The following is a 24,362-nucleotide window of genomic DNA, read 5'->3' on the forward strand; positions in this document are numbered from 1 at the left end:
ACACATGAAGCATAGACTTCTATACAACCAGATGAGTCACCCCCCCCTGGTGGTCAGGAGAGAGAATGCTGCTTTAACACATGAAGCATAGACTTCTATACAACCAGAGGAGTCACCCCCTGGTGGTCAGTAGAGAGAATGCAGCAGTGTCCAGGACACATTTAGCTAATAGCTGTAGACTGCTTTTCGATCAGTATGGGAAACAGATATTTAATACATTTTATGTGAACCGAAATAAAACACACGTTAAACTTGTTCTGTCCACCGTGAGAAGCAGCTAGTTCCAATATGAAATACTTTCTCACCTGGATAACTGTGGTTCCAGCAGGCATGTTCTCAGCCAGGAAGGCCCTGTATGGGTTTGCCTCAAACACCGGCTGGTTGTCGTTCACATCTTGGACCTGGATGCTGACAGACACCAAGGACGCAACATCGGTTCCGTTGTGGCTCCCTTGGGCGATCACATCTATCTGATACCATTTCGTCTTTTCGTGATCGATGGTCTTCTGCAACAGCAAAGTTCCGCTTTCTTTGTCCAAACTGAACACCTTGTCTTTGTTGCTCTCCACAGTGTTCCCGTTGACCAGGCTGTAAATAAGGGGCATTTTGGAGTCCGCCCTCACCGAGCCTACCTCCGTCCCGATGGGTGTGTCCTCTGCAGCTGAGAAGGAGTAGAGGGGCTCTGAGAACTTCGGAAGAGGAACCTCAGGAGGAACCACTTTGACCTGAACGGGGACTGTGGAGTTGTAGAAAGGAACGCTGCCGTCGCGAGCTTTGACTTTGAAGTGGAAGATCTTGTTCTCCATGCCGACAAGACTCTCTTTGACACTCACGACTCCGGTGAAAGGGTTGATCTCGATGACGTCTTCGGTCACCTCTCCGGCTTCATCTACCGTGTAGGTGACATCTGCGTTTTTGCCATCGTCTGCGTCGTAAGCCATGATTTGGATCACGGGGGAGCCTTTATTGACAGTTGACTGAATTGAAACCTGGTACTCTGACGCTTTGAACTGAGGAACGTTGTCATTCTCGTCCGTGAGAATAATCTTGACCGTGCAAAAGGCCACTTTTCCGCCGCCATCTTTCGCCATCACTTTGATGGCTATGACTCTCTGGGCCGGGTTCTCTCTGTCCAACGGTTGCGTCGTAACAATCTGCCCATCAATGTCGATGGCAAATTTCTCATCGGCAAGTTTGTTTATGATGGTGTAGTCAACACTGCCGTATGGCCCGTCGTCAGGGTCAACGGCCGCTAACCGGATCACCCGGGTTCCTGCATCTGCATTTTCAGCCAGCTCTGCTTCGTAGATGTTCTGCTTGAAGTGCGGACTATGCCTGTTGCTGTTTATCATGTCAATATTCACTGGTGCCGTTTTCTGAAACACTCCGTCCGACACCGCCACCGTCAGGTTGTAGTAAGGATCCAGATTCCTCTTGCAGACATTAGAAAAGGAGATGATTCCTGAAGATTCATTGATGTTGAAGTAGCGGCCTTCGTTCCCTGAGAGAATTTTGTACTTGAGGTTATCCAGGTCCCCGGAGTCCGGATCTGACCCTTGGATTTTGATGACTATGTGGCCACACTTTGCCATTTCATCCAGAGAGGCGTCATATTGGGAGCTCACAAAGTCCGGTGGGTTGTCGTTGACATCGGTGACATTTATGAAGACGTGGGCTTCACTACTGAGAGGAACGCTGCCATTGTCAGTGGCTTTGATTTTCAAATGAAAGTGTTTTGTGTTTTCATGGTCCAGCACCTGTTTTGTGACAATCAACCCGCTATGAGGGTCTATCTCAAAGAAATCTGTCTCGTTGCTCTCCGTTTTCACCATCTGGAAGGTTAGATCTTTGTTTCTGCCGGAGTCCCTATCAGAGGCAGAAAGTTGTACCACAGAGGTGTTGATTGGGAGACCCTCCTCAAAGGTCACAGTGTACGCGAGCTTTGAGAAAACCGGCGCGTTATCGTTCACGTCTTCTACTTCTACTTCAACGTAGGCCTCCGAGAAAAATCCAGTCACAGAGTCAGTGGCGCGAACTGTCAACACGTGCAGGGTTTGGCTCTCATAGTCCAGGGGGTCGGCGACGGTCAACACGCCGGTTTTGAAATCAATGTGAAAGTGCTGTGAGGCGTTTTCCTCTTCAAGGTTGTAGATGAGCCGATAGCCCTCTGGATTCCTGGCCTGGACGTGTAAGATGGTGGTGAATGTGGGGACGTTTTCAGGGACTTTCAGGGGATACAAAAGCGTCTGGAAAACAGGGTTGGTTTGATTCCTGACTTGAATGCTGAGCTGTGCCATTGTGCTGCGACTGGGCTCGCCGTCATCTGTAGCCAAGACGGTCAAAACATACTTATTCAGAGCTTCAAAGTCAAGAGGCCTTCGTAGGGACACATCACCGATGTTAGGATCTATCCTGAAGAGGTCATAGTCCTCCTCCAGTGAGTACATGATGGACCCATCTTCTCCCAGATCTCTGTCGATGGCAGTTGCTTGATATAAGACGTCTCCTGGATCGTAGGCTTCAGAAATCATCATTGAAAAAGGCAAGTTTAGAAACTGTGGAGCGTTGTCATTGACGTCATCTATGAAAACCTTGACCTGGGCGGTTGCCGTCCGAGGCGGCGTTCTCATGTCTTCTACCTTCACCACTACGTCATAAACATCCTGTTCCTCCCGGTCGAAGGGGATACCAGTTGTTTCAAGAACGCCTGATGTCTGGGAGATTACAAACTTCCCCACTGGGTTGACTATAGAATATGAAAGAGGCTCATTTAACAAACAACCTGTAGCCTGGAGTCCCACCACAGCTTTGACTGTCTTTAGGTTTTCTGTAACGCTTGCTGAATACCCTTTCTGCTCAAATCCAAGATCGCTCGCCGTGAGGTTTGTTACATTTACTTTGACGGTGGCCAAGTCTTTGTAGAGCCCGTCAGAGACTTTGACAACCAGCTGGTAAAAAGGCCCAAATTCGGACACATTGCTCACGGTGATGACTCCGGTATTGGGGTGAATTGAAAAGGCATTGTGAAGATTCCCCCCGGTGATGCTGTAAGCGACCGCCGAGTCGGCGTCATGGGCCGCGACGCGCACCACCTCCGTATCTCTGACAGCCGGGAAGATGACGGATGGCTCGTACACAGGGGTGGCGAATTGTGGCGGGCAGTCGTTCAGGTCCAGGACCCGAACGGTGACCTTGGCGGGCTCCGTTGCGTACAGCGACGGCTCCCCCGAGTCCTTCACCTGCACGGTGAAGCGATACTCGGCCTTGGCTTCAAAGTCAACGGGTGAGATTAAAGAGATGGTGCCCATGCTTGAGTCCATCTTGAAGACGTTCAGGGCCTCCGGTTCGAGGATCTGATACGCCAGCAGAGAATTTGAATCTCTGTCGGCGTCTGAGGCCTGGATGACCAAAGGGGTATTCCTTTCTCCCATCACCATGCTGTTCATGCGAGCCGACTCGCTGACTTGCCCCAGGTACTCGCGCCGCTGGAAAACAGGAGCGTTGTCGTTCTCGTCGATCACGTAGATGTAAACGACGCTCTTGGACGAGGCTCCAGCCGTGGTGGAAGCTGTGACTTTGAGCTTGTAGGAGACACAGTTCTCAAAATCAAGGTGCTTTTGGGTGGAAATCAACCCAGTGTATGGGTTGATGTGAAATGTTCCATTAGAGTTGCCGCTCTCTATCCCATAATGCACAGCAGCGGGGCTGGAGGCCGAGATGGTGACCACTGGCGTTCCAAAGGTGCTCGATTCACTGATCTCCGTTAGGTATTCGTCCGAGGAGAAGGCCGGCGGGGTTTGGTCGGAGATGCGGACGTGGACGTGGACGGAGCAGAGGTCGCTGCGCTGAGGGAAGCCCTGATCGGTGGCCTTCACCGTCAAGTGGAACCGGTCCTGAGGCTGACGGTCCAAAGGTTTCACCACTCTGATGGAGCCAAGCTCCGGATCAATGGAGAAGATGTTGTCGATATTCCCTGCAGGGAGAAAAGAAAATGAAGTGTTACACAAATGAGCTACTCCAAAACGCGTAATGAACCATTCTATCCTTGTTATCCTGATGCGACATGTTTTAGGTCTATAACTGACATGTTGCTGCTTCTTTGTGTGCGCTTGATGCAGCCTGTGAGTCCTCCATCTGTCTCACAGGTTTGCAATAACAATATATTTGTTATTAGAAAACATTTTACAGGTAATTCATCTGTTATCGTGTTTCTCAAAAGGAAAAGCTGGATATTTCAAGGACGTGTTTCCCGACCCAAAAAATAGTCTGGTGGAAGTTTTTTTTAACAATTCAGTTTTGTACAGATTATAATGTAATACTAATTATAACAATGTAGTTTTGATCATCTCATTTAAGCCTTAAAACAATTCAAATAAAATCAATCTGATAATAGTTTTCCATAACTTCTCTCAGCTTGGCTTTCAGATAAAGTTTTAGAGTTAAAAGTTCCATTTTCTTGCTGCAGTGAGGCGTGTCCTTTTTGTTCCAAAGCACCTTTTTATATGAACAAGAGAAACTGCTCTGGAGTCAGTTACATTAATGGATGTTCTTTGCTGTATAAAATACAATGAGCAAGCATAATGTGTTCCACCGCAGCAGTTGGAGTCATTACCAACTGCTTTGATCACATATGCCCAGCAATATACCAGAGAGACCAGGAGGTTTAAATTCTAATCCCAAACAGAAAATCATTGCCGACAAGGCAACTGAGAAAAACTTTTTCTCCCTCAGGCACCATCATTGTGCCCTTGAACCCTCAAAGCTAAGTAGTCCACTTCTGAAGGCTGCGTTTGCACAGGGCAGCTCCCGGCGGTGTATATTAGAAAATGGCGGCAGCTCCCAGGTGTGCTTGTGTGCAACTGAATGAATGTGAAGCACAGAGAAGCTGCAGAAAGGAGCCAACTTTAATATATATATATACATATATATATTAAAGGCTCACCGGAGTTCAGAGAGTAGCTGATGTCGGCATTGCTGCCCATGTCCTTGTCCAGGGCCTTGACCCGGACCACCTCGGTGCCGGTCGGGGCCGAGCCGGAGACGCCGGCCTCGTAGCGCGGGCTGAGGAACGCCGGCGAGTGATCGTTACAGTCCTCCACGAGAACCACCACCTTCACAAAGTTCCTCTTCACTGGGATCTCCTGGTCACGCACCTGACGAGGAGCAAGGACAAGTGTTTTGAGTCGATGGTGGGACGAGACTACTGGAGCAGAAAGACCTTTAAATATATATATTAAATATGAGTACTGCACCAGTTTTGCTTATTTAAGGCATGCAATGTTGTTAATATTCCATGCACATTTAAATTCTGAATTATTGTATCCTTTTTTTCATATGCTCTCTGTTCAGATGCATTTTTTAGAGTTGTTTTTTCCATTGGATTCTTTGTATGTTAAGCCAGTATTATATGTTGAGTGAGTATTTACAGAGCAAAACACATGTTGCCACTGTTAATAATGTTAATGATGTTGATGTTGTAGAAATATAAGGTGAGGCAAAATAAAATGAGAGAAAGAATAGAAATGTTAAAATAAAGCTAGATCTTTTTGCAGAGAACTTTGAGCTGCATTTCATGTATTAATGGTGCAACACAGATCCAAAGCATAATCCTTCATCATTAGTTGGAACAATTGTTTCTACATTTATGATTTAAAATACTATTGATCATGTCCTGCCTCTGACTCCTCCGCACGATACTTCACCAATCCTCATTACAGATTAATAACGGCGTCGTCGTTACCATGACGATGAGCGTGTGAGCGGAGATCCTCTCGTAGTCGAGCTCCTCCGTCAGCACCAGGACTCCGCTCTTTGGGTCCAGGTGGAAGAGCTTGGTGCTGTTTGGATGCAGGCTGCTGTGGACGGAGAACAGCAGCCTGCTGTTGATGTCGGCGTCCTGCGCGCTGATGTGCAGGATGTCCTTCCACGGGGGCGTGTCCTCAGGAACCCTCACCTGGGACCCACAGGGAGGGCGGGGGCAAGGTGATGACAAAGAAATAACACAGGAAACTAATGTATTGGAAACTGAACACCTGGACTTCTACATTTTCAATTTGAGCACAATTTGTATTCATAAAGGCTTTCTGACGAACAACAGAACACATGTTTGTGACTGTGAAGGGATGAGTCCGCAATATTTATATTTATATTTAAATGTTTTGACGGACATAATATGGGGTTTCGGTTTTTCCCTTTTTCTTTTTAGCATTGGCTTCCTGTGAAGGGAGCAGCTTGTATGTAATCTTTTTTGGGGATGAATTGAAAATAAAATGGTGGCAAGAATGAGATAAATATAATTATTATAGTAGGTTCAATATGGAGGATGATGATTTATGATGATTTCTGTTTTTCTGTCCTTGTCTGATTGTTCGTATAGTTGCTATGTATTCTTTTTTATTTGTACTTATTTGTTGTTGTTGTTTGTTGTCTAGTAATGTGTAACTTATACAAAGTTAAACTAAAATGATTGAAAAAAAGAAAGAACCCAAAAAAAGGACAAGATGTTCTGTTAGAGCAACAATTTCAGAGTCAGGCCAGAGGGGAAGAAGATTACTGTGATTATGGAAACGACAGCGGACTGGTTCTGTCTGATGTCCTGATAATTACAGTGACGCATTCCTGTTGATAATAATCCTCAACGTGCGCTTGAATTTGAATTGAAAGTGTAATGTCTAAAATATCTCTAACTCTGGAAGCGTCCCGGTTCCTACGTCTAAAACCACCTGAGCAGGAATCACTAAAGCACAGCCTACGGGACTAAGAACCCTTCGCGCCCGATTGCAGCACTTTGCATAATAAAGCACGCTCCTTCTCAGACTCACAACTCTGCTGAATCTGAACACACGTTTTTGTGGATTCAGTGAGATTCACAAGAGACATTAGTGTCTCGGTGGGCGTTCCTTTCCTCAGCTTCCAATGGGGAGCTCGGCAGGAAGAAGTTTGAGAAACATCGGTACGCTTTTTGATGGAAAGTTCGTTAGTCGAGAGTTTAAAGCCCGTTGGGAAAAAACTTATGGAGCTGGTTTGGATTTGTTCAGATAATCGTTGGTATGTCAGAGACACAACCAGGTGTGAAAAGTGCTGTTTTGTCCTCTGCAATCACGAGCATGAAAGTCCTTAAAGGGATAGCACCAGACTCCATGATAAAAACAGCAATTTTACCCCGAAGAACACAGGAGATGCTGATCCATTGTTAGTTGGTTTGTGTTATTAAGTGACTTTGGTGAACCTAAATTAAACCTTTAAATCACCAAAGTCCCTTAATAACACACACAAACTATCAGATGGAGGCGGCGGGCGACCAGCTGCTCCAGAGGTCTGCGTGATAAAAAGGACAGCTTTTGTCTGGTGAATCTGAAAATAGTACAGAAAGGTCTGACAGCAAAGATAAAGAGGTGATAAATATTATAAGTGCATCGCTTTCCTCACGACACAGAATCATCCAGACATCCAAACTATCCCTTTCAAGACTTTTCCTCCTGTACACGCAGCGCTCTGCTGCTCGTCACACCTGGCTGACTCTCCCTCATTTAACTGTAAAGAATGTCCTTCAGGGTATTGTTGCCGTATTAAGTCTCTCCCGTGAGCCACAACAATCCACTGGATGAACTCTCACCTGGTACAGCGGCTTCAGGAAGACGGGGCGATGCTCGTTCATGTCCAGCACGCGGATGTAGGCCTGCAGGTTGAAAAATGGATGCAGTGGATTAAATCTAAATTGTAATGTGGCTCATTGGGAACATTGTGTTTTCTCACTTCTTAAAAAAAATGCATAAGTTTCTGCAAAAAGTGAGCTGATCATCGTCTTGTATCCGTTAATTGCTTTTCTAAAGATTAAAAAACTTAGAGACGACTTAGTCGTTGCTAATTAATTTGGTGTGAACACAACAAGGTACAAACCTTGATATGATTTCCCTGAAGTGTTCTCATTTTGTACATTTTGTACCATTCTTATCTGTTTTGATCCTGAAATAAAAGGGAAGATAAAACCACTCTTCCCTTCCTTCCTTGCTTCCTTCATCCTTACTTTTTTTTACTCTTTACAATGGATTTCCTTGACTTTTCCGTGATTTTTCCATGACTTTAAACCAAATTTCCATGAGCAAACATTTAGTGAAATCTGGGTGTAAACAGTAAAAAGTGAGTAAATGTAGTATTTAAACTAACAGTGAGAATACAAAGCATACAGTAAACCTTAAATGACACAAATGAATGAGACAATAGTTTGATTAAAAGAATAAACATTTATATAGATGCCTGTATGTATGCCTGCTTATATTTTGAGTCTTTCTTTTAAAAGCATATTCATTATTTCAGCGTAAATGAACGACATGAACACATGAATATAACACATTTACATGACCTTTCCAAAACCTTTGGGATTACATTATTTCGAAGGACTTTTCCAAGCCTGGAAATAACCGTTTTAAAATCCCATGACCTTTCCAGGTTTCCCATGACCGTATGAACCCTGTATATGAGGCGTGTTTTTCCTCACCTGCGTGGTGGCGCTCTGGTGGCCGTCGGTGACCCGCACCGTCACGTTGTAGTTGGAGCGCCGGGACGCGTCCAGCCGGCGGGCGATGGAGACGGTTCCCGTGTTTCTCTGGATGTCAAAGTCCTTTTCTTCATCGCCACCTGAGAGAGAGACGCACAGACCAAGGTTCAGTCTGCCGGCTCGAGGGCGTCCGGCTGTCACATGCGATATCTTACACGGCGTGTCGGAGTCTGCAGGTCATGTTTTGAGTGGTGGCAGGAAGGATGCACCTTGGCATCGTCCTCCAGAGTGGCAGTGATTTCCCTGGACTGTAATTAATGATCTCCTCTCTGACTTTGAAAGGCCAAAACTCTGTCCACACTCGTCCCATCCGGAAGAGGAACATTTATTTTCTCATCCCGACTTGATTGTGTCAACCTTTGTAAAGCAACTTATTGAATTAAAATAGAAAAAAATGAAATAAAATACAGAGAAATAGATTTTTCTTTCCTTCATAGGGGTCCATCCATCACAGCGGGACATGTTGATGGTTTCTTATTTACAGACGGAGCTGAGAAACCAACCCAGACACCCAGACCCTCCACTGTCTGTCTCACCGCCTGTCTTGCTACCCGTCTGTCTGATTTTGGAAAGAGTCTTCTGAGTTTATGTTTGACTTTGACTGTTAAATTGAGTTGAAATGGTTTTAAAACATAAACCTGCAAGAACATAAAGTCAGCTTTAATGTCAAATCTTCCATTTGTGCAAACATACAGAAGATTCAAAGTACGTTTCTCTCCTGTCCAACATGAAGTGAATTGTAATAATAAAGTACAAAACAGCTATAACATATGAATTAAGAAACTATAACATTGTTGTTATGGATCCCTTAAAGGTCGAGTGTACAGGATTTAGCGGCATCTAGTGGTGAGGTTACAGATTGCAACCAACTGAAACTTGTCAACGTGAAGAACTACAATGGTCGCCGCGAAAAAAGATGTCAAAAGTCTGTTTGGTTTGTCTGTGCTGGGCTACCGTAGAAACACGGCGGTGCAACACGAGAAGAGGACTCGCTCCTTATGTAGATATGAAGGTGTCATTAAGATAAACAAAACTTTATACACAAATAAAAACATACCGTAAAAGTCGGGTTACAAGCCGCTACTACCTTCGGTCCCTGCTGTAGCCAGCTGGCGCTCAAGCTAGCGCTCCCCTAGTTCCCTGCTAACTTCCGCTAGCTCTCAGCTAGCTCCCTGACAACCACTGAAGGTAGCGGGACCAGCCCCGGCTCGACACCCGACTTGTAGCAGCAGCAGCGGGGAGCTAGCAGCAGCAGCGAGGAGCTAGCTAGCAGCAGCGAGGAGCTAGCAGCAGCAGCGAGGAGCTAGCTAGCAGCAGCGAGGAGCTAGCTAGCAGCAGCGGGGAGCTAGCAGCAGTGCTAGCTAGCAGCAGCGCTGACCGGAGGAAGGAACGGCGTGTAACCCGACGTTTACGGTAACTATGAATATTGTATTCCATTTCTGATCCCCATAAATTCTACGCACCGGCCCTTTAAATCTATTTTTGACATTTCATTGGTGAAAGCGCTCACAGCAAACGATGTAATTGCTAAATCGTTTCTAATTGAACTCTCAACATATCTGTGATGTAACTCCTAAACATAAAGCGATACCGAGGCGGCCCGACCAGGAAATGTAACCAATATGTTTGGTATAATTTAAGGATGTCGCAATGCCTCCTGGCAAGAAACACCAAACTGTTTGTTCATAACCCCATAACTGACATCTGAGTCGTATTCTGGTTGAAAAGCTCCTTTGTTTTAGTGTTCAAATGTGGAACACGTTTTAGTTTTTTTATTATTAACAGTGCGCTCTTTGTTCTGTTTATTCTCACGATTCACGACCTCATGCGTGATTGTTTTGTGTAAAAAACGCTGAACTCTGCAGTGACTCCACTCTTCCCTCCTTCCTTCTCTTCATCCTGCAGCCCCTTGATTTGTCTTGCATCATGTCTTTCCTCTCTCTCTCTCTCTCTCTCAGCAGGTCGTGTGTTCGTACGTGAGAAAGGTAAACCTCACGCCTGCTCGGACCAGATGGTGTTTATTGAGACGTCCGCCTCGCGGAGGGCTCTTCACACACACACCCCGAGACGCTGTCAGACCTCTGCATGAGTGTGTATCACGTCACGGCTCAGGCTGCACTCACTTCTATTTAAACTAAATCACGTTTGCATGCATTTGAAGAGAGAATAAAGCGCTTCTCTAACTTTCTTTGCGTCATCCTCAAACAAACACTCTGCACACCCTTAGTTCCCTGATGGATAGAAACAGACCTGGAGATGACCCAATTATCTGTCCGTTAGCCGTAATCACCGAGCTGAACCGCCGCAGACTAAGCAGCAGCATCGACAGGTCTGCTCGACTGATTGAGATTAACAAATCCCGGGATTGACATTGCGTAAGACAAAAACACAGAGGCTTTCGTGAAAAGAAGAAGAAAAAGACTGAACCGGACGCAGCAAAGCTCATCGCCGGCTGTCGTCTCAGGACAAAGAGAGGACGATGTCCTGTGAAAACCATGTTTCACTTTGCTGATCATTTCAAGGAAGATACGATATCACTGCCATGGTGGCGGTTCCATTCCCTCCAGGGGGAAGCCATGCAAAACATATATTTTACTCTTGGAAAAATGCAGGCGTTTCACTGTCATTTTTGATCAATCTATCCGTTGTTCCATTCGTCTTCTGGGTGTCTATCTGGGTCAGGACCACGGCGTGCCGAGAGGCCTCATCCTCCACCTCCTCTCAGTTATCTCTTACACGTGGCTGATTGGACCTCGCATGCAGAGCGGCAGGTCAAGGTGGAGCGGGTTTTTATTAATTTCTCGTTTAATTCCTCGTTTCTAGATGAAAGCAGGGGGCTTTTTCTGTCAGCGAACAAGCTGCGATAAGCCCACTGTAAGAAAGTGAAACATCTGGAAGCTAAAGAGACAGAGCGAAAAGCAGACGGGATCATTTTAGAGGTCATGCAACTGGATGCAAGGTCGTTGTTGGACATCGCACGTCCGTACAGTCGGTCCATTGGCTTTTTGGGGTGAATGAACACATATTGAACCAATTCTTTCCATTTTTCTCCAAAGAAAAGAAGAAAAAACATCTGGCCAGAATGCCATTTCATTTGCGGTTTGAGATTAGTAGTCCTTAAATGTACTTAAGTGTTAAATCCTAATGATTTAGGGGACCTTCCAACCTTTCATCAAGCTAAGTTCCCTACAAAGGACAATTGTAACACCTCATAGATATTGCAAAAGGCCTGCTACACCACCTCGTAGGTTCAGAAGGCCTTTACCATCCATTCACACGGTTGATTGTCGATACGAATACAAGAAGACGAAGTCGAGACTGAAGTAAGCATGACGGAAGCAAAGGAAGAACTCAGGTGAAGTGAAATCCACCTCGAGCGGAAGAAAGGGTCAAACAAACACAGGACTTTCACCAAGGATACATCTGTTTGTGTCCCATGTGGAACTAAAAGTCATCAGTGACTGACATCCCGTACTTTGGTTACATCACTTGCGTGCTTCACCAAGTTTACTTATTTTAACCCGGACCGTTGCTCTTGTCGCCGAAACTAAAAGTTCTTCTGTTCCACGTTCAGGACGTGGTGCCTGCAGCTCGGCCCGTCTGAAGGCAGCAGATGATAACTGCGTTCAATCGGCTGAACATTCATACATTCATAAAAAGGTGCCTCAGGGCAGATTTCTGACTCCTTGAGAAAGACAGAGTCTGATGTTGGAGGGTATAATGAGCAATGCAGCCTTTGGGGCCACACATATTGCTTTACTGCTCATTTTGGAGGGATATCTTTTGAGAGGTCAGCCTGGGACATTTGATATCACACTGGGCTTTACGAATAAACTCCACTGAGTTATTCTGAATCCCCTTTTCCCCACCGTGGAGTATGAGTATATGACATGAACAAGAAATGCTTCCCCAGACAGCCAGCAATGCCTTCAGGGCAGGTTGGAGTGGTCATGTAATTGCTCCTTGGCACAAGGAGGTTGACTTCCCGGGCTCGTCCCGTGTCGGCCTCGGGCGTCCTCCAGGTACCGACCCGCCTCTACAGCCGCGTGCCGTCCTCACCCCGTACGCTCAGAATCAGGTCAGCTCTCCTGCAGAGAGGACATCGTTTCCTCTGATTTGATCATGTTGCATTCTTCAGATCACTGAGCCAAAAGGTGAGAGTCGGGATCCATTGATTCTCTCTCTTCACTCCAGCTGTGCAGAACAGTTACACAAACTTCAACCAAAATGCTGAAGTGCGTGCTTTTCTCAAAAAGCGACGGCTCCTTTAACGATGATTCTGTGCAGATTCACAGGAGGCCTTTCCTGGTTATAGTTTTGACAGCGAGGGGAAGTCTTCATTTGTCTCTCGCCGAGCTATCGGCAGAGAGGCCGCGATAGGAATCTGGGTTCTGCTGCTGCAGAGGAGGAAGGTAGAAAGCAGCCCGATGGTATCTGCATGGGAGAGGAGTCCTGTGACACAACACTCATCTGCCAACGGGACGAGGGTCAGCGCTACTCCACTGTGGAGTGGAAGTAGAATGAAACCGGAGTAAAGAAGGAGTATAAATACCATACTTCAGTATTTCAAGTCCATGAGACTTTATACTCACAGTCAGACTGTTTGCTGTCCTGCTCCTAAATGGTGGAATGAGCTCCTCATTGACTTCAGGAAAGTCTCTACATCTTCCACCGTGTACTAAAAACACACCTTTTTAAACTATACCTTGAATAAGGAAGGTAGCACCTAGTAGCACTTTGTCGTTTGACTTTATTGAAGAAATTGTACTTTCTTGATTCTTGTTGTTCTGAGTTTGTACTCGTGGTTGAATGAACTTATTGTAAGTCACTTATGTTAAAACCGTCAGCTAAATAAAATGTAAAGGACTCTGCTATGTTTCAGTAGAAGATGTTGTCGGTGTGGTTACTTTGCATTGATCTTTAATGGAAGAATGAAAGAACTTGACATTTAGCTACATAAAAGCTAAAACGACAAATACATATAATGTATATATCTTATATATCTTTCATCCCTGTTGTTTTTATATCTTATCTTATTTTCTGTGTAAATGGCTGCTACTTGACACGAAATTTCCCCTTGGGGATTAATAAAGTATATATTCATTCATTCATTCATTCATACCGTTCTGGAAAGCAAATATACTACAAAGGTGGAAGTGATTCTGTCTGAAAAAACAACAACTGGGAATATAGTCAGGCTTTGAAGATCATTTTTACGAAAATGTCTTTCCAAACACTTTTTCCTCCATCAGTATAGAAATAGGCATTGTCTTTTTATAGCATCTCAAATATGCAGGGTTTTGCTTCTAGTCTTTTTTTTTAATCGTTTCTTTAAAATGTACGACTTTTTAAGTCTAAGTTATTTCTCTGGTCTCACAGCACCATGTTGTGTTACATATATTTTTAAAACAACGCTTTTTAAAGCTTTTTTTTCTAAAGATTCATTAGAGGTGTGAGGACTATTGGACAGTTCAGTCAATTACACATATATATTTATACATTTCAAAAATGGATGTGGATAGATGAAAGAGATAATAGATGTTTTTCATGCTTTAATGATTTTGAAAACTGTATTATTAAACTATGGTTAGCACTGCCAGCCTCCATCGGGACTCTTCTGCTTCGTGACATAGCGTAACACACGAGTGTCAGAAGACGAGTTGTCCGGCGACACCTGAACGCCCCGCGGGGAGGCAGAGGGAGTCTGCTGGTGCTTCTGGGGTTCTGGCTCAGACGGAGCTTTGGCACAGCGAACTGAACAGGAGGAACCTCGGTCTTTCTCTGGCAGGAAGCGTCCTGGCAGACCCTCGTGACGATTTAAAAAAAAATGAGGAGGCTCAAAGGGAACGAGACACCGGCACGTCCGGGATCACAGACGGATGATTTCCATTCCAACTATAAGAATATGGTCACGCATTTTAAATATGGAGGAGCAGGAATGGCCGCTTCGTCCCTCCTGTGGTGATCTGGCAGATGATGAGAGGAGGAACGGCGTTGATTTATCCTCGTAGAGAGCAAACGTCCCGCTGACAACAAGACCTTTTTTTCCTCTCCTCCTCCTTTTTCTCTCTCTCTATTCATCCATCGATCCAGAAACTCACTGTGGTGTTATGGTTGTATTATTTATCCATATTTCATGTTGCATTGATTCATCTTCTATCCATCGAAGCCTGTTGGTTCATCAGTTTGAATGTTTCTTCGTTCACATGGCACAGAGAATAAGGAATAACCAGGAGGCAACCTGCATTCTCTCTCCTGACCACCAGGGTATATAAGTCAATGCTTCATATGTTAAAGCTGCATTCTCTCTCCTGACCACCAGGGGACGACTCCTCTGATTGTATAGAAGTCAATGCTTCATGTGTTAAAGCTGCATTCTCTCTCCTGACCACCAGGGGACGACTCCTCTGGTTGTATAGAAGTCAATGCTTCATATGTTAAAGCTGCATTCTCTCTCCTGGCCACCAGGGGGCGACTCCTCTGGTTGTATAGAAGTCTATGCTTCATGTGTTAAAGCTGCATTCTCTCTCCTGACCACCAGGGGGCGACTCCTCTGGTTGTATAGAAGTCTATGCTTCATGTGTTAAAACTGTATTCTCTCTCTTGTCCACCAGGGGCGACTCCTCTGGTTGTATAGAAGTCTATGCGTCATATGTTAAAGCTGCATTCTCTCTCCTGGCCACCAGGGGGCGACTACTCTGGTTGTATAGAAGTCTATGCTTCATGTGTTAAAGCTGCATTCTCTCTCCTGGCCACCAGGGGGCGACTCCTCTGGTTGTATAGAAGTCAATGCTCCATGTGTTGGAGTGGAGATGTCAGATGTAATTCATCAACACGTTGTCTGCCGTTTCTTTTCAAATTGAGGAAACTTGTGAAAATGAAAGTCTTTGTCTTCTTTTAGAAATCATTAATCTCATTTGGGTGATGCTCGTTTTTCATCAGAGCTCGAAGTTTGTTTGAAGATCCGATCAATACCAGCGCCTGTGTGTGTGTGTGTGTGTGTGTGTGTGTGTGTGTGTGTGTGTGTGTGTGTTCACTTCCCCCTCACCTGTGATATCGAACCATCTCTGCCGGTGCGTCTCCGTGGTGATGATGCCCACCATGTGAGTGACGGGCTCCGTCTCCATGACGGTCAAGGTGAAGGAGGGCTCGTCGAAGGCGATCGGCTCGGCGGAGGGCGGCGGGCGAGCGATCCACTCGATGTCGAGTCTCGCCGTGGACGAGCGCGGCGGGCTGCCCTGGTCCGTCGCTCTGACCTGGAAAGTGACATCAGACATTACATTTTAGCTAACACTTTTATCCAAAGCAACTCACATTGTATTCCATACACCGTAGACACAGCGACGGGGAGCAATTCAGTGTTAAGTGATTGCTCAAGGACACACAGCACATCCCTAATTTTTCACCCGATTTTGAGCCTTTTTTTAGGGTCCCCCCATGATACCTGTTTTTGTTTTCTGTGAAGTTCTGGAGGGTAAAATAAAAAAAGAGTACCGTAAAAGTCGGGTTACGGGCCGCTACTACCTTCGGTCAGTGTCCCCGTTAGCTCCCCGCTGTAGCCAGCTGGGGCTCCTGCTAGCGCTCCGTTACTTCCTCGCTAACTTCCGCTAGCTCCCCGAAAACCACCGAAGGTAGCGGAACCAGGCTCGACACCCGACTTGGGCAGAGGGGACGCAGGCAGTAGCAGCAGGAGCGGCCGGTAGCAGCAGCAGCGCTAGCTAGCAGCACTAGCTTGCTACAGCGGGGACACTGACCAGAAGTAGGAGCGGCTTGTAACCTTTTACGGTACTTCAATTTGCCTCGGCCCTTTATTAGACTTTAAAGTAACACAAACTCATCTTCATCTCCAGCTGACAACTTGAAATCAAAGTTCCGGACACCGACCGTGAGAATGCTGTAGTTTCCCGGCCAGAAATCCCCGTGCGACGTCACGGCGCCCGTCACGGCGTCGATCTGGAAACCCTCGTCCTTGTGGTCCCTGTGGTCCTTGTGGTCCTTGTCGCGCTCGAGCCCGTAGGTCACCGCGGCGTTGGCGCCCTCGTCGTCGTCGCGGGCCACCATCCGGCACACCTGCCGCCGGCCCGCCCCCCGCCGCTGCTCGGGCAGCTTGACGTGGAAGAGCTTGTCGGTGAACTTGGGTCGGTTGTCGTTGGCGTCCAGGACCCGGATCACGACGGTGGCGGTGGAGCGCAGGGACGGGGATCCGTTATCGGAAACGATCACCTGAGAATGAAGACGCAGGAGAGAGAACGCCGTCAGGATTGTGTCGCTTTACTCGTTTCTCAACTGTTTATACACAATAATGAAAGTCATCTTTTCTCGCAGCTCTATTGGGGATTTTTTCCCGCTCTCGCCTCATTTTTAAGAGACACACGCTGCCCTTCCTTAATCGCTCATCTAGTTTGGTTAATTGCTGTGAAAACTGCAATTGCGGATGAGAGATTTTCTGATTTGTTGTTTTGTTTTTAGGGGTCAAACTACTGTTTCCAAGGTCAAGAATGAAAGTCAGCCTTCTTTCATGTACTGGTAACATTCTGTGAAATTACTTTTTATAGTATTTTGAAAAGAGCCACATTTTGCATGGGAATTGTTGTATTTTATTACTGTTTTACTGTTTATATATATTTATATTACTTTTTTATTTGTTTATTTGACTGTGTCTCTTGTGTGCACCTTTCTTTAAAAAAATGCGTTATTGTAATTCTGAAACACAGCTAAATGTTTAGTCATTTCAGATACATTTGGCATATTGCAAGAATAAAAAGGAGAACACTTTTTTTTCCCATTTGAGAAAATGTTGCACCAAACCTTTCTTGTAGCTGCAGTGCATTCTGGTCCATCTTTTCCAAAAAGGCTGCTTTAAAAACACATCTTCAGTCTTCGACTCCTAATCTTATCCTGCTATTGAACCTGGCACGAGCGCAGACTTCTAACTCTAAAAAGCAGTGTGTGTGTTTTTAAAATCAGCCGTCAGAACTTACTTCAGATTTATTGTCTGCAGAACAGCAGGATTTGTTTTCGTCTCGGCATCGACCCCGAAGGGAAGCGGAAATGTTTACAAGAGACTCACCTCGACGCTGTGTTCGGGTTTAACCTCCCGATCCAACGCTGAGAGGGTGCTGATAACACCTGCACACACACACAGGAAGAGAAAATCAATATTGTTAGTGTGTGTGTGTGTGCGTGAGTCTCAGTGGTGGGAAGTGAGAGTTCAAATTACACCTAAACCAGGGGTGTCAAACTCATGTTAGTGAAGGGGCCACATGCTGCCCAATTTGATCTCAAGTGGGCCGGACCAGTAACATCACAGCATATTAACGCATACATAATGACAATATTTCTCTATTTAAATCATTGGTGAAGGTTTTTGGATGATAAACCCTATTTTAAGGTATTTTTACAATAAACTAGAAACATAAAGACCAAAAATTCAGACATCAGCCCACTGTTTACCTGCCTGGGCTCTCCTCTGCAGATTCCCTCGCAGTTGAGCAATATTTATAGTAATGTCAGTGGTCTAATGAATTCTGACTCTGGGTCAATGTATAGCGTGCCCTAGGGCTGGGCGGTATGGCCAAAAATTCATGCCGTATGTTTGACACCCCTGACCTAAACAAACAAACAAACAAGCAAACAAACAGACTGAGGAGTGTTAGTGTGTCTGTTGTTGTCGGCCTCTCAGGAACAAAGCCGAGAAAACACATGTTGGTTTATGGATGTTGTTTCTGCTGCTGCTGCTGTTGTTGATGATGCTGGTAGAGCTGTGTGTGTGTATGTGTGTGTGTGTTTATGTGTGTGTGTAACTGAAAGTTATATTAAACTGTGTGTGTAGTATGAGTGTGAATGTCAGACCGTTGTTTTTTCTGTCAAACAATAAAACGTGGCGACATTATTTCATCCAGATGTCATCATCAACAAAAGAGGTGAACAAACAAATATGAATAATCACAAAGATTGAAAGAGATGTCATAATAAAAGTAAAAAAAGCTTGTTTGTTCTGAAAAAAAGTAATAAAATCAACAATAAAAAGCACCACAGGTCTCAGAATGAATTTAAATGCTCAAATTAAAGATTATTTAGAACCATTATGAAATAAATAAAAACACTTAAATGAAACAATACAACAATACCGACATTGTAAACTTTTGCATTGTGACCCTGTGGTGCTGACGAGACGATGTCAATCAGGTCAAATTACTCTTAAATCTAAAAGCGTTTGAATTATTATTTAAGTCCAAGAAACTGGAGAATAAACCCTCGTGTTGTTTTTACACTTCTTAAGTCTTAGTTTTGTGAAAGACAACGCAATCAGACATGTGTTATACGTGTCTACGTCTAAGAGTTACATATGTGTTAGATAAGAATGTACCCATGAACGCTAAATATTATTATTACATATCGAGACGACGGTCGGTACCGGATGAAATAACTCTCCCAGCAGCCTCTCACCGGCGGCAGCAGACAGTTTGGTGAATCAGCGTTGGTGTGAACCGCAGACATCGGGCTGCTTCTGAATCAAGGTGTGAACTATGCGGCCCGACAGGTTCCTCAGACAGCTGTTGTTTGTGTGCAGCTGTTTGTGTTCACTTAACAGTAAAGACACGCCAGTTAAACCTTCTGCGTAAACATCATTACAACCTTTTGCACACGGACCTAAGATAAGATGACTCCTGGCTTTTTGTTGACGGTTATTGTTCGTTAGAAAATGTTAGAGTTTTAGTGGAATAATTATTCTGAAATGGGTTTGTTCTTTGATAAAAGACCTGAAGAGGGAATGTGTTGTTTTTTGTGATCCACAAACTTATTATAATTTATCACGTTTTAATTAGTTGAAGCCCCTCACTTTCATGTCATTTTGCGTCGTCTTATCTCTCTTTTTTTTCTACAGCTGTGAGCAATTTCCCAGTTGGGGTTTTGACCTAATCTCATCTCATCTCCTCTCATCTTATCTCGTTTTATCTCATCTCATTTTATCTCATCTCGTCTTGTCTCATCTCATCTTATCTCATCTAATCTCATCTCACCTCATCTGGTCTCATTTCATCTCACCTCATTTCATCTCACCTCATCTCATCTCGTCTAATCTCATCTCGTCTCATTTCATCTCACCTCATCTCGTCTCATCTCATTTTATCTCATCGCATCTCGTCTCATCTCATCTGATCTCAACTCGTCTCATCTCCTCTCATCTCATCTCGTCTCATCTCAACTCGTCTCATCTCGTATCATCTCATCTGATCTCATCTCGTCTCATCTCCTCTCATCTCATCTCGTCTCATCTCAACTCGTCTCATCTCATCTCGTATCATCTCATCTGATCTCATCTCGTCTCATCTCAACTCGTCTCATCTCCTCTCATCTAATCTCATCTCACCTCGTCTCATCTCAACTCGTCTCATCTGCTCTCATCTCGTCTCATCTCACCTCGTCTCATCTCAACTCGTCTCATCTCGTCTAATCTCATCTCACCTCATCTCGTCTCATCTCAACTCGTCTCATCTCGTCTCATCTCATCTCACCTCATCTCGTCTCATTTCATCTCACCTCATCTCATCTCGTCTCATTTCATCTCATCTCGTCTAATCTCATCTCATTTTATCTAATCTCATCTCGTCTCATTTCATCTCGTCTCATCTCGTCTCATCTCATTTTATCTCATCTGATCTGATCTCGTCTCATTTCATCTCGTCTCATCTCATCTGATCTCGTCTCATCTCCTCTCTTCTGATCTCATCTCACCTCGTCTCATCTCGTCTCATCTCGTCTCATCTCACCTCATCTCGTCTCAACTCGTCTCATCTCAACTCATCTCCTCTCATCTCGTTTTATCTCATCTCATCTTGTCTCATCTCGTCTCATCTCATTTTATCTCATCTCGTCTAGTCTCACCTCATCTCGTCTCATTTCATCTCACCTCATCTCGTCTCATTTCATCTCACCTCATCTCGTCTCATCTCATTTTATCTCATCTCATCTCGTCTCATTTCATCTCGTCTCATCTCATCTCATCTCGTCTCATCTCAACTCGTCTCCTCTAATCTCATCTCACCTCGTCTCATCTCGTCTCGTCTCATCTCAACTCGTCTCATCTCATCTCATCTCAACTCGTCTCATCTCCTCTCATCTAGTCTCACCTCGTCTCATCTCAACTCGTCTCATCTCGTCTAATCTCATCTCACCTCATCTCGTCTCATCTCAACTCGTCTCATCTCGTCTAATCTCATCTCACCTCACCTCATCTCATCTCACCTCACGTCGTCTCATTTTATTTTATCATTTTATCGTCTAATCTCATCTCATTTCATTTTATCTAATCTCATCTTGTTTCATTTCATCTCGTCTCATCTCACCTCATCTCGTCTCATCTCATTTTATCTCATCTCATCTCGTCTCATTTCATCTCATCTGATCTCATCTGATCTCGTCTCATCTCAACTCGTTTTATCTCCTCTCATCTAATCTCATCTCACCTCGTCTCATCTCATCTTGTCTCATCTCATCTCGTCTCATCTCAACTCGTCTCATCTCCTCTCATCTCGTCTCATCTCGTCTCATCTCGCCTCATCTCACCTCATCTCGTCTCACCTCGTCTCATCTCATTTTACCTCATCTCGTCTCATCTCATCGCACCTCATCTCATCTCTTCTCATCTCACCTTGTCTTATCTCATCTCACCTTATATTCGTCTCATCTCATCTCACCTCACCTCATCTCACCTCATCTCATTTCACCTTGTCTTATCTCACCTCATCTCACTAAACTGAGTGAAGTGTTTGAGGGAAGCAATTAAATCCAATAAGGAGAGCCGAGACACGCTGGCAGAGGAGGGAGGCTGTGTGTGTGTGTGTGTGTGTGTGTGTGTGTGTATGTGTGTGTGCGAGTGTGTGTGTGTGTGTCTATCACCTCCCACACCAAAGAAAAACTGAAAGGAAAACCCTTGTGTTTGTTGCTGGTGTGAAACGATAATTAAATCTGATGCTCCTGAGCTCATTAAAAAGATTAACTTCAGGTTAACATGAGAATCACAACGGGGTTACTGACACACACACACACACACACACACACACACACACACACACACACACAAACAAACAAACAAAATCCACTTTAAATCGATCACAAAAAAAAACATAAATCAATTTAAGAAAATGCTTTGTCGTTCTCTTTTTTCATACATTTATTTAGACTACTATTTAAGTATTTATGTCATCAACATTAAAGAAAGTATAATATAAATGTACTTCTTTACTCCATCTATATATTTTGTATTTTTTTGCACTTCATTTTATTGATTATTCTTGTGTTGTTTTCTTAATATTTGTTGCATCAAAACTAAAATAATAAAATTGATAATGTAACTTTTTTTATTTTGAGATATATAAATGTGAGATCATGGTCTCTGACAGCTAAGAAAGTCTTTATCTCGACAAAGGCGTTCCTGGCGTTGCATCACAGACGCAGTTACGTTAAAACTGAAATGCAGAGAGACAGAAAACGTCAAACCTCGGCCACACAACGTCTATTTGTCAGTTTTGGAAAGCTTCAAATAAATGACAGAGCAGCCCGCCACAAAGCTTTACCATTAACGCTCTGAGTGAAATGGATTTAATCCAACGAGTATATAAAGATGGGAACGACCTGCTGACAGGAACAGGAACATCAAACTGTCAGCCAGCGACTGCAGCAGAGTCGCACGTCTTATTGTTCCAGCAGGTCGGCTTCTGTCGGGCTGAAGGCCAGGTGTGTTCAGATGTGCAAACGGGCAGAACGCCAAGTGCATTCTTCCCTCCGCTGTTCTTTCCCTCTGATTAATGACACGGATCACGTCTGAGGTGTCGAGCTTTTCAAAAAGATCTGGCTTTAGGTCGCGATCGGCATTTTACATGAGCGGCTAATTTTCACCACTTTTTCCAGCGCGATGCTATGCGATTTAGAGAATTATTATCATTAATCACGTGCAAAGAAATATACAATCAATATGTTTTCTTCAAAGGCACCAGACTGCAGTCAGACAACAGTGATTTCACCTCGCCGATCGTGGGAAGACGCTTCGTAAAACTCTACAGAAACAAAATAAAAACTACTCAAAATCATCAGGTTCATCACCAACTCATGTTTGTTAAAATAAACCCTTAATTTAGTTAGATGTGAAAATAAATAGATCATATAATGAGACTCCATTGATAAAAAAAACATTAATTTAACCTGGCTGAATATTACATGAATAAAAAGAATGAATAAGTAAAAGATACTAACCCTATTTATTTTGTGTTGTGAATGTGAAACACCAGAATAAAAAAACAGAAATGCATACTCAAATACTGGCAACAGAAAAGTCAGTTATCTATTTCACTAGTTTTCTTTCTGAATTTTAAAAACCTGCATAGAAATCCTAATTTTGGCGGCAAAATGGTAAATTAGAGAAAGAAAGAGTGACCACACTCTGGTTTATTTATGCAATGCCGTTTGCTTAATTCTATCTTCAGCTGTGTTTTTATTTAAGCTGTTTGTAAACCGTGTGTTGACCCAGTGGAGGAGGAGGAGTGGGAGCTTCTCCTCCAGGGGCCTGAAAGACCGCGCTGAGGGTCATTGAGGCCCTTTTACGACAGTGCAAACAAGCTCTGCAGGGAGGACTTCCCTGGGACAGGTGGGGAACATTAGAAAGTGTGTTTTTGTCATTAGTGCTGGACTGCTGTCAAAACCACGTGAAGACAAACAGGGTTGTCTGGCATGTCCGGGCCCAGTTCTTTGTTTCCGCGTCCTTCCTTTAAATTCACCGCCAGTTGGCTTTTCTACAGCTGCTACTTCACGTCTTTGTGTTTCTTTTCCCCTAATGCAGCATTTATTGAGCCCAGTGAACCTGAACCCTGTCAAAGTCATGGTCTTCAAGAGAGGCGTCTTAAATCAGTCAGTCAAACATATCAAGATTGCGAGGCGGCGGTCCGGATTCACTGGGGTCGGTTTAGACGGGGGATTTTCTTCCTTAAACTAAGAATATGAAGTTACGTCTCGAATAACAATTGTATGCAGATAATAAGAGAAAAGAGCAGCGAAAAAAAGTCTAATGCATCACTAATTGCGAGAATGAACCGTTTAAAGCAAATCCACCGAGTAGGACTTGAGGTGCCTCTCATTATCTGATCTGATCTGAGATCGTCTCCCTGACTTACTAGCAATGCTCATCTGATTCTGATTCTCTCTAGTTGTGGGTCTTATGGACGTATAGTCCATTTTCTGTCGTTTGCAAAAACAGCGGGTCACTGTAGTCGATCAATGTGTTGTTGGTTTGGGACTTTTCAGTAGATTTCTTGGCAATTGTAATAATATTCTATTGCCAGACTGTGGCTTTTGAACAGAACATTAGGCAGACTTGCAACACGATGATGCAGTTCAAGGATGAGAGGCTAAGCAATAGTTTGAGGATTGAGAATTGGGCCCATTCCTGCCTCCACTGGTCTTGCTAACGACACATAATGAGCCCCGCAGTGGACTTACATAACAGAGACGCTGATTTTTCGGGTATTTTTGGGTAATTTGGCACACCCTTGCTCCGTGCACCAACCTGTTGTCGAAGTCATTCAATAACTTGTTTGAAGAAGCAACAGCTTAAAAAAAAAAAAAAAAAAAGATTGGACTGTATTTAATTTATGTTTTTCTGTTGCTCAGCACACAATCCTACGTAGCTGAAAGTTAATCAACTAATTGTTTAAAGTTTAATCAGACGCACAAGCTGCAGCATAAAGTACATGCACGCTTCAGGAGGGTAAAAGCTTCGTCAGAAACCTGCGAACAGCCATGAGTCATT

The 24,362-nt window shown here is 44.3% G+C and overlaps 1 protein-coding gene across 1 annotated transcript in view; it reads right to left on the bottom strand.

Annotated features, from left to right (window-relative positions):
• fat2 (FAT atypical cadherin 2) overlaps positions 1-24,362 on the bottom strand; it is a 91,702-nt gene that overhangs the window by 60,152 nt on the left and 7,188 nt on the right. The window contains exons 3-10 of the mRNA XM_079228904.1: positions 17,628-17,686; positions 16,442-16,780; positions 15,606-15,813; positions 8,498-8,637; positions 7,616-7,678; positions 5,741-5,953; positions 4,943-5,153; positions 306-3,973 (exon numbers count right to left, since the gene is read on the bottom strand). Coding sequence (XP_079085030.1) covers positions 306-3,973; positions 4,943-5,153; positions 5,741-5,953; positions 7,616-7,678; positions 8,498-8,637; positions 15,606-15,813; positions 16,442-16,780; positions 17,628-17,686 — 4,901 coding nt within the window. The remainder of the gene's footprint in view (positions 1-305; positions 3,974-4,942; positions 5,154-5,740; positions 5,954-7,615; positions 7,679-8,497; positions 8,638-15,605; positions 15,814-16,441; positions 16,781-17,627; positions 17,687-24,362) is intronic.

This window comes from Taurulus bubalis (assembly GCF_910589615.1).
Source record: "Taurulus bubalis genome assembly, chromosome: 13".
Taxonomy (NCBI): domain Eukaryota; kingdom Metazoa; phylum Chordata; class Actinopteri; order Perciformes; family Cottidae; genus Taurulus; species Taurulus bubalis.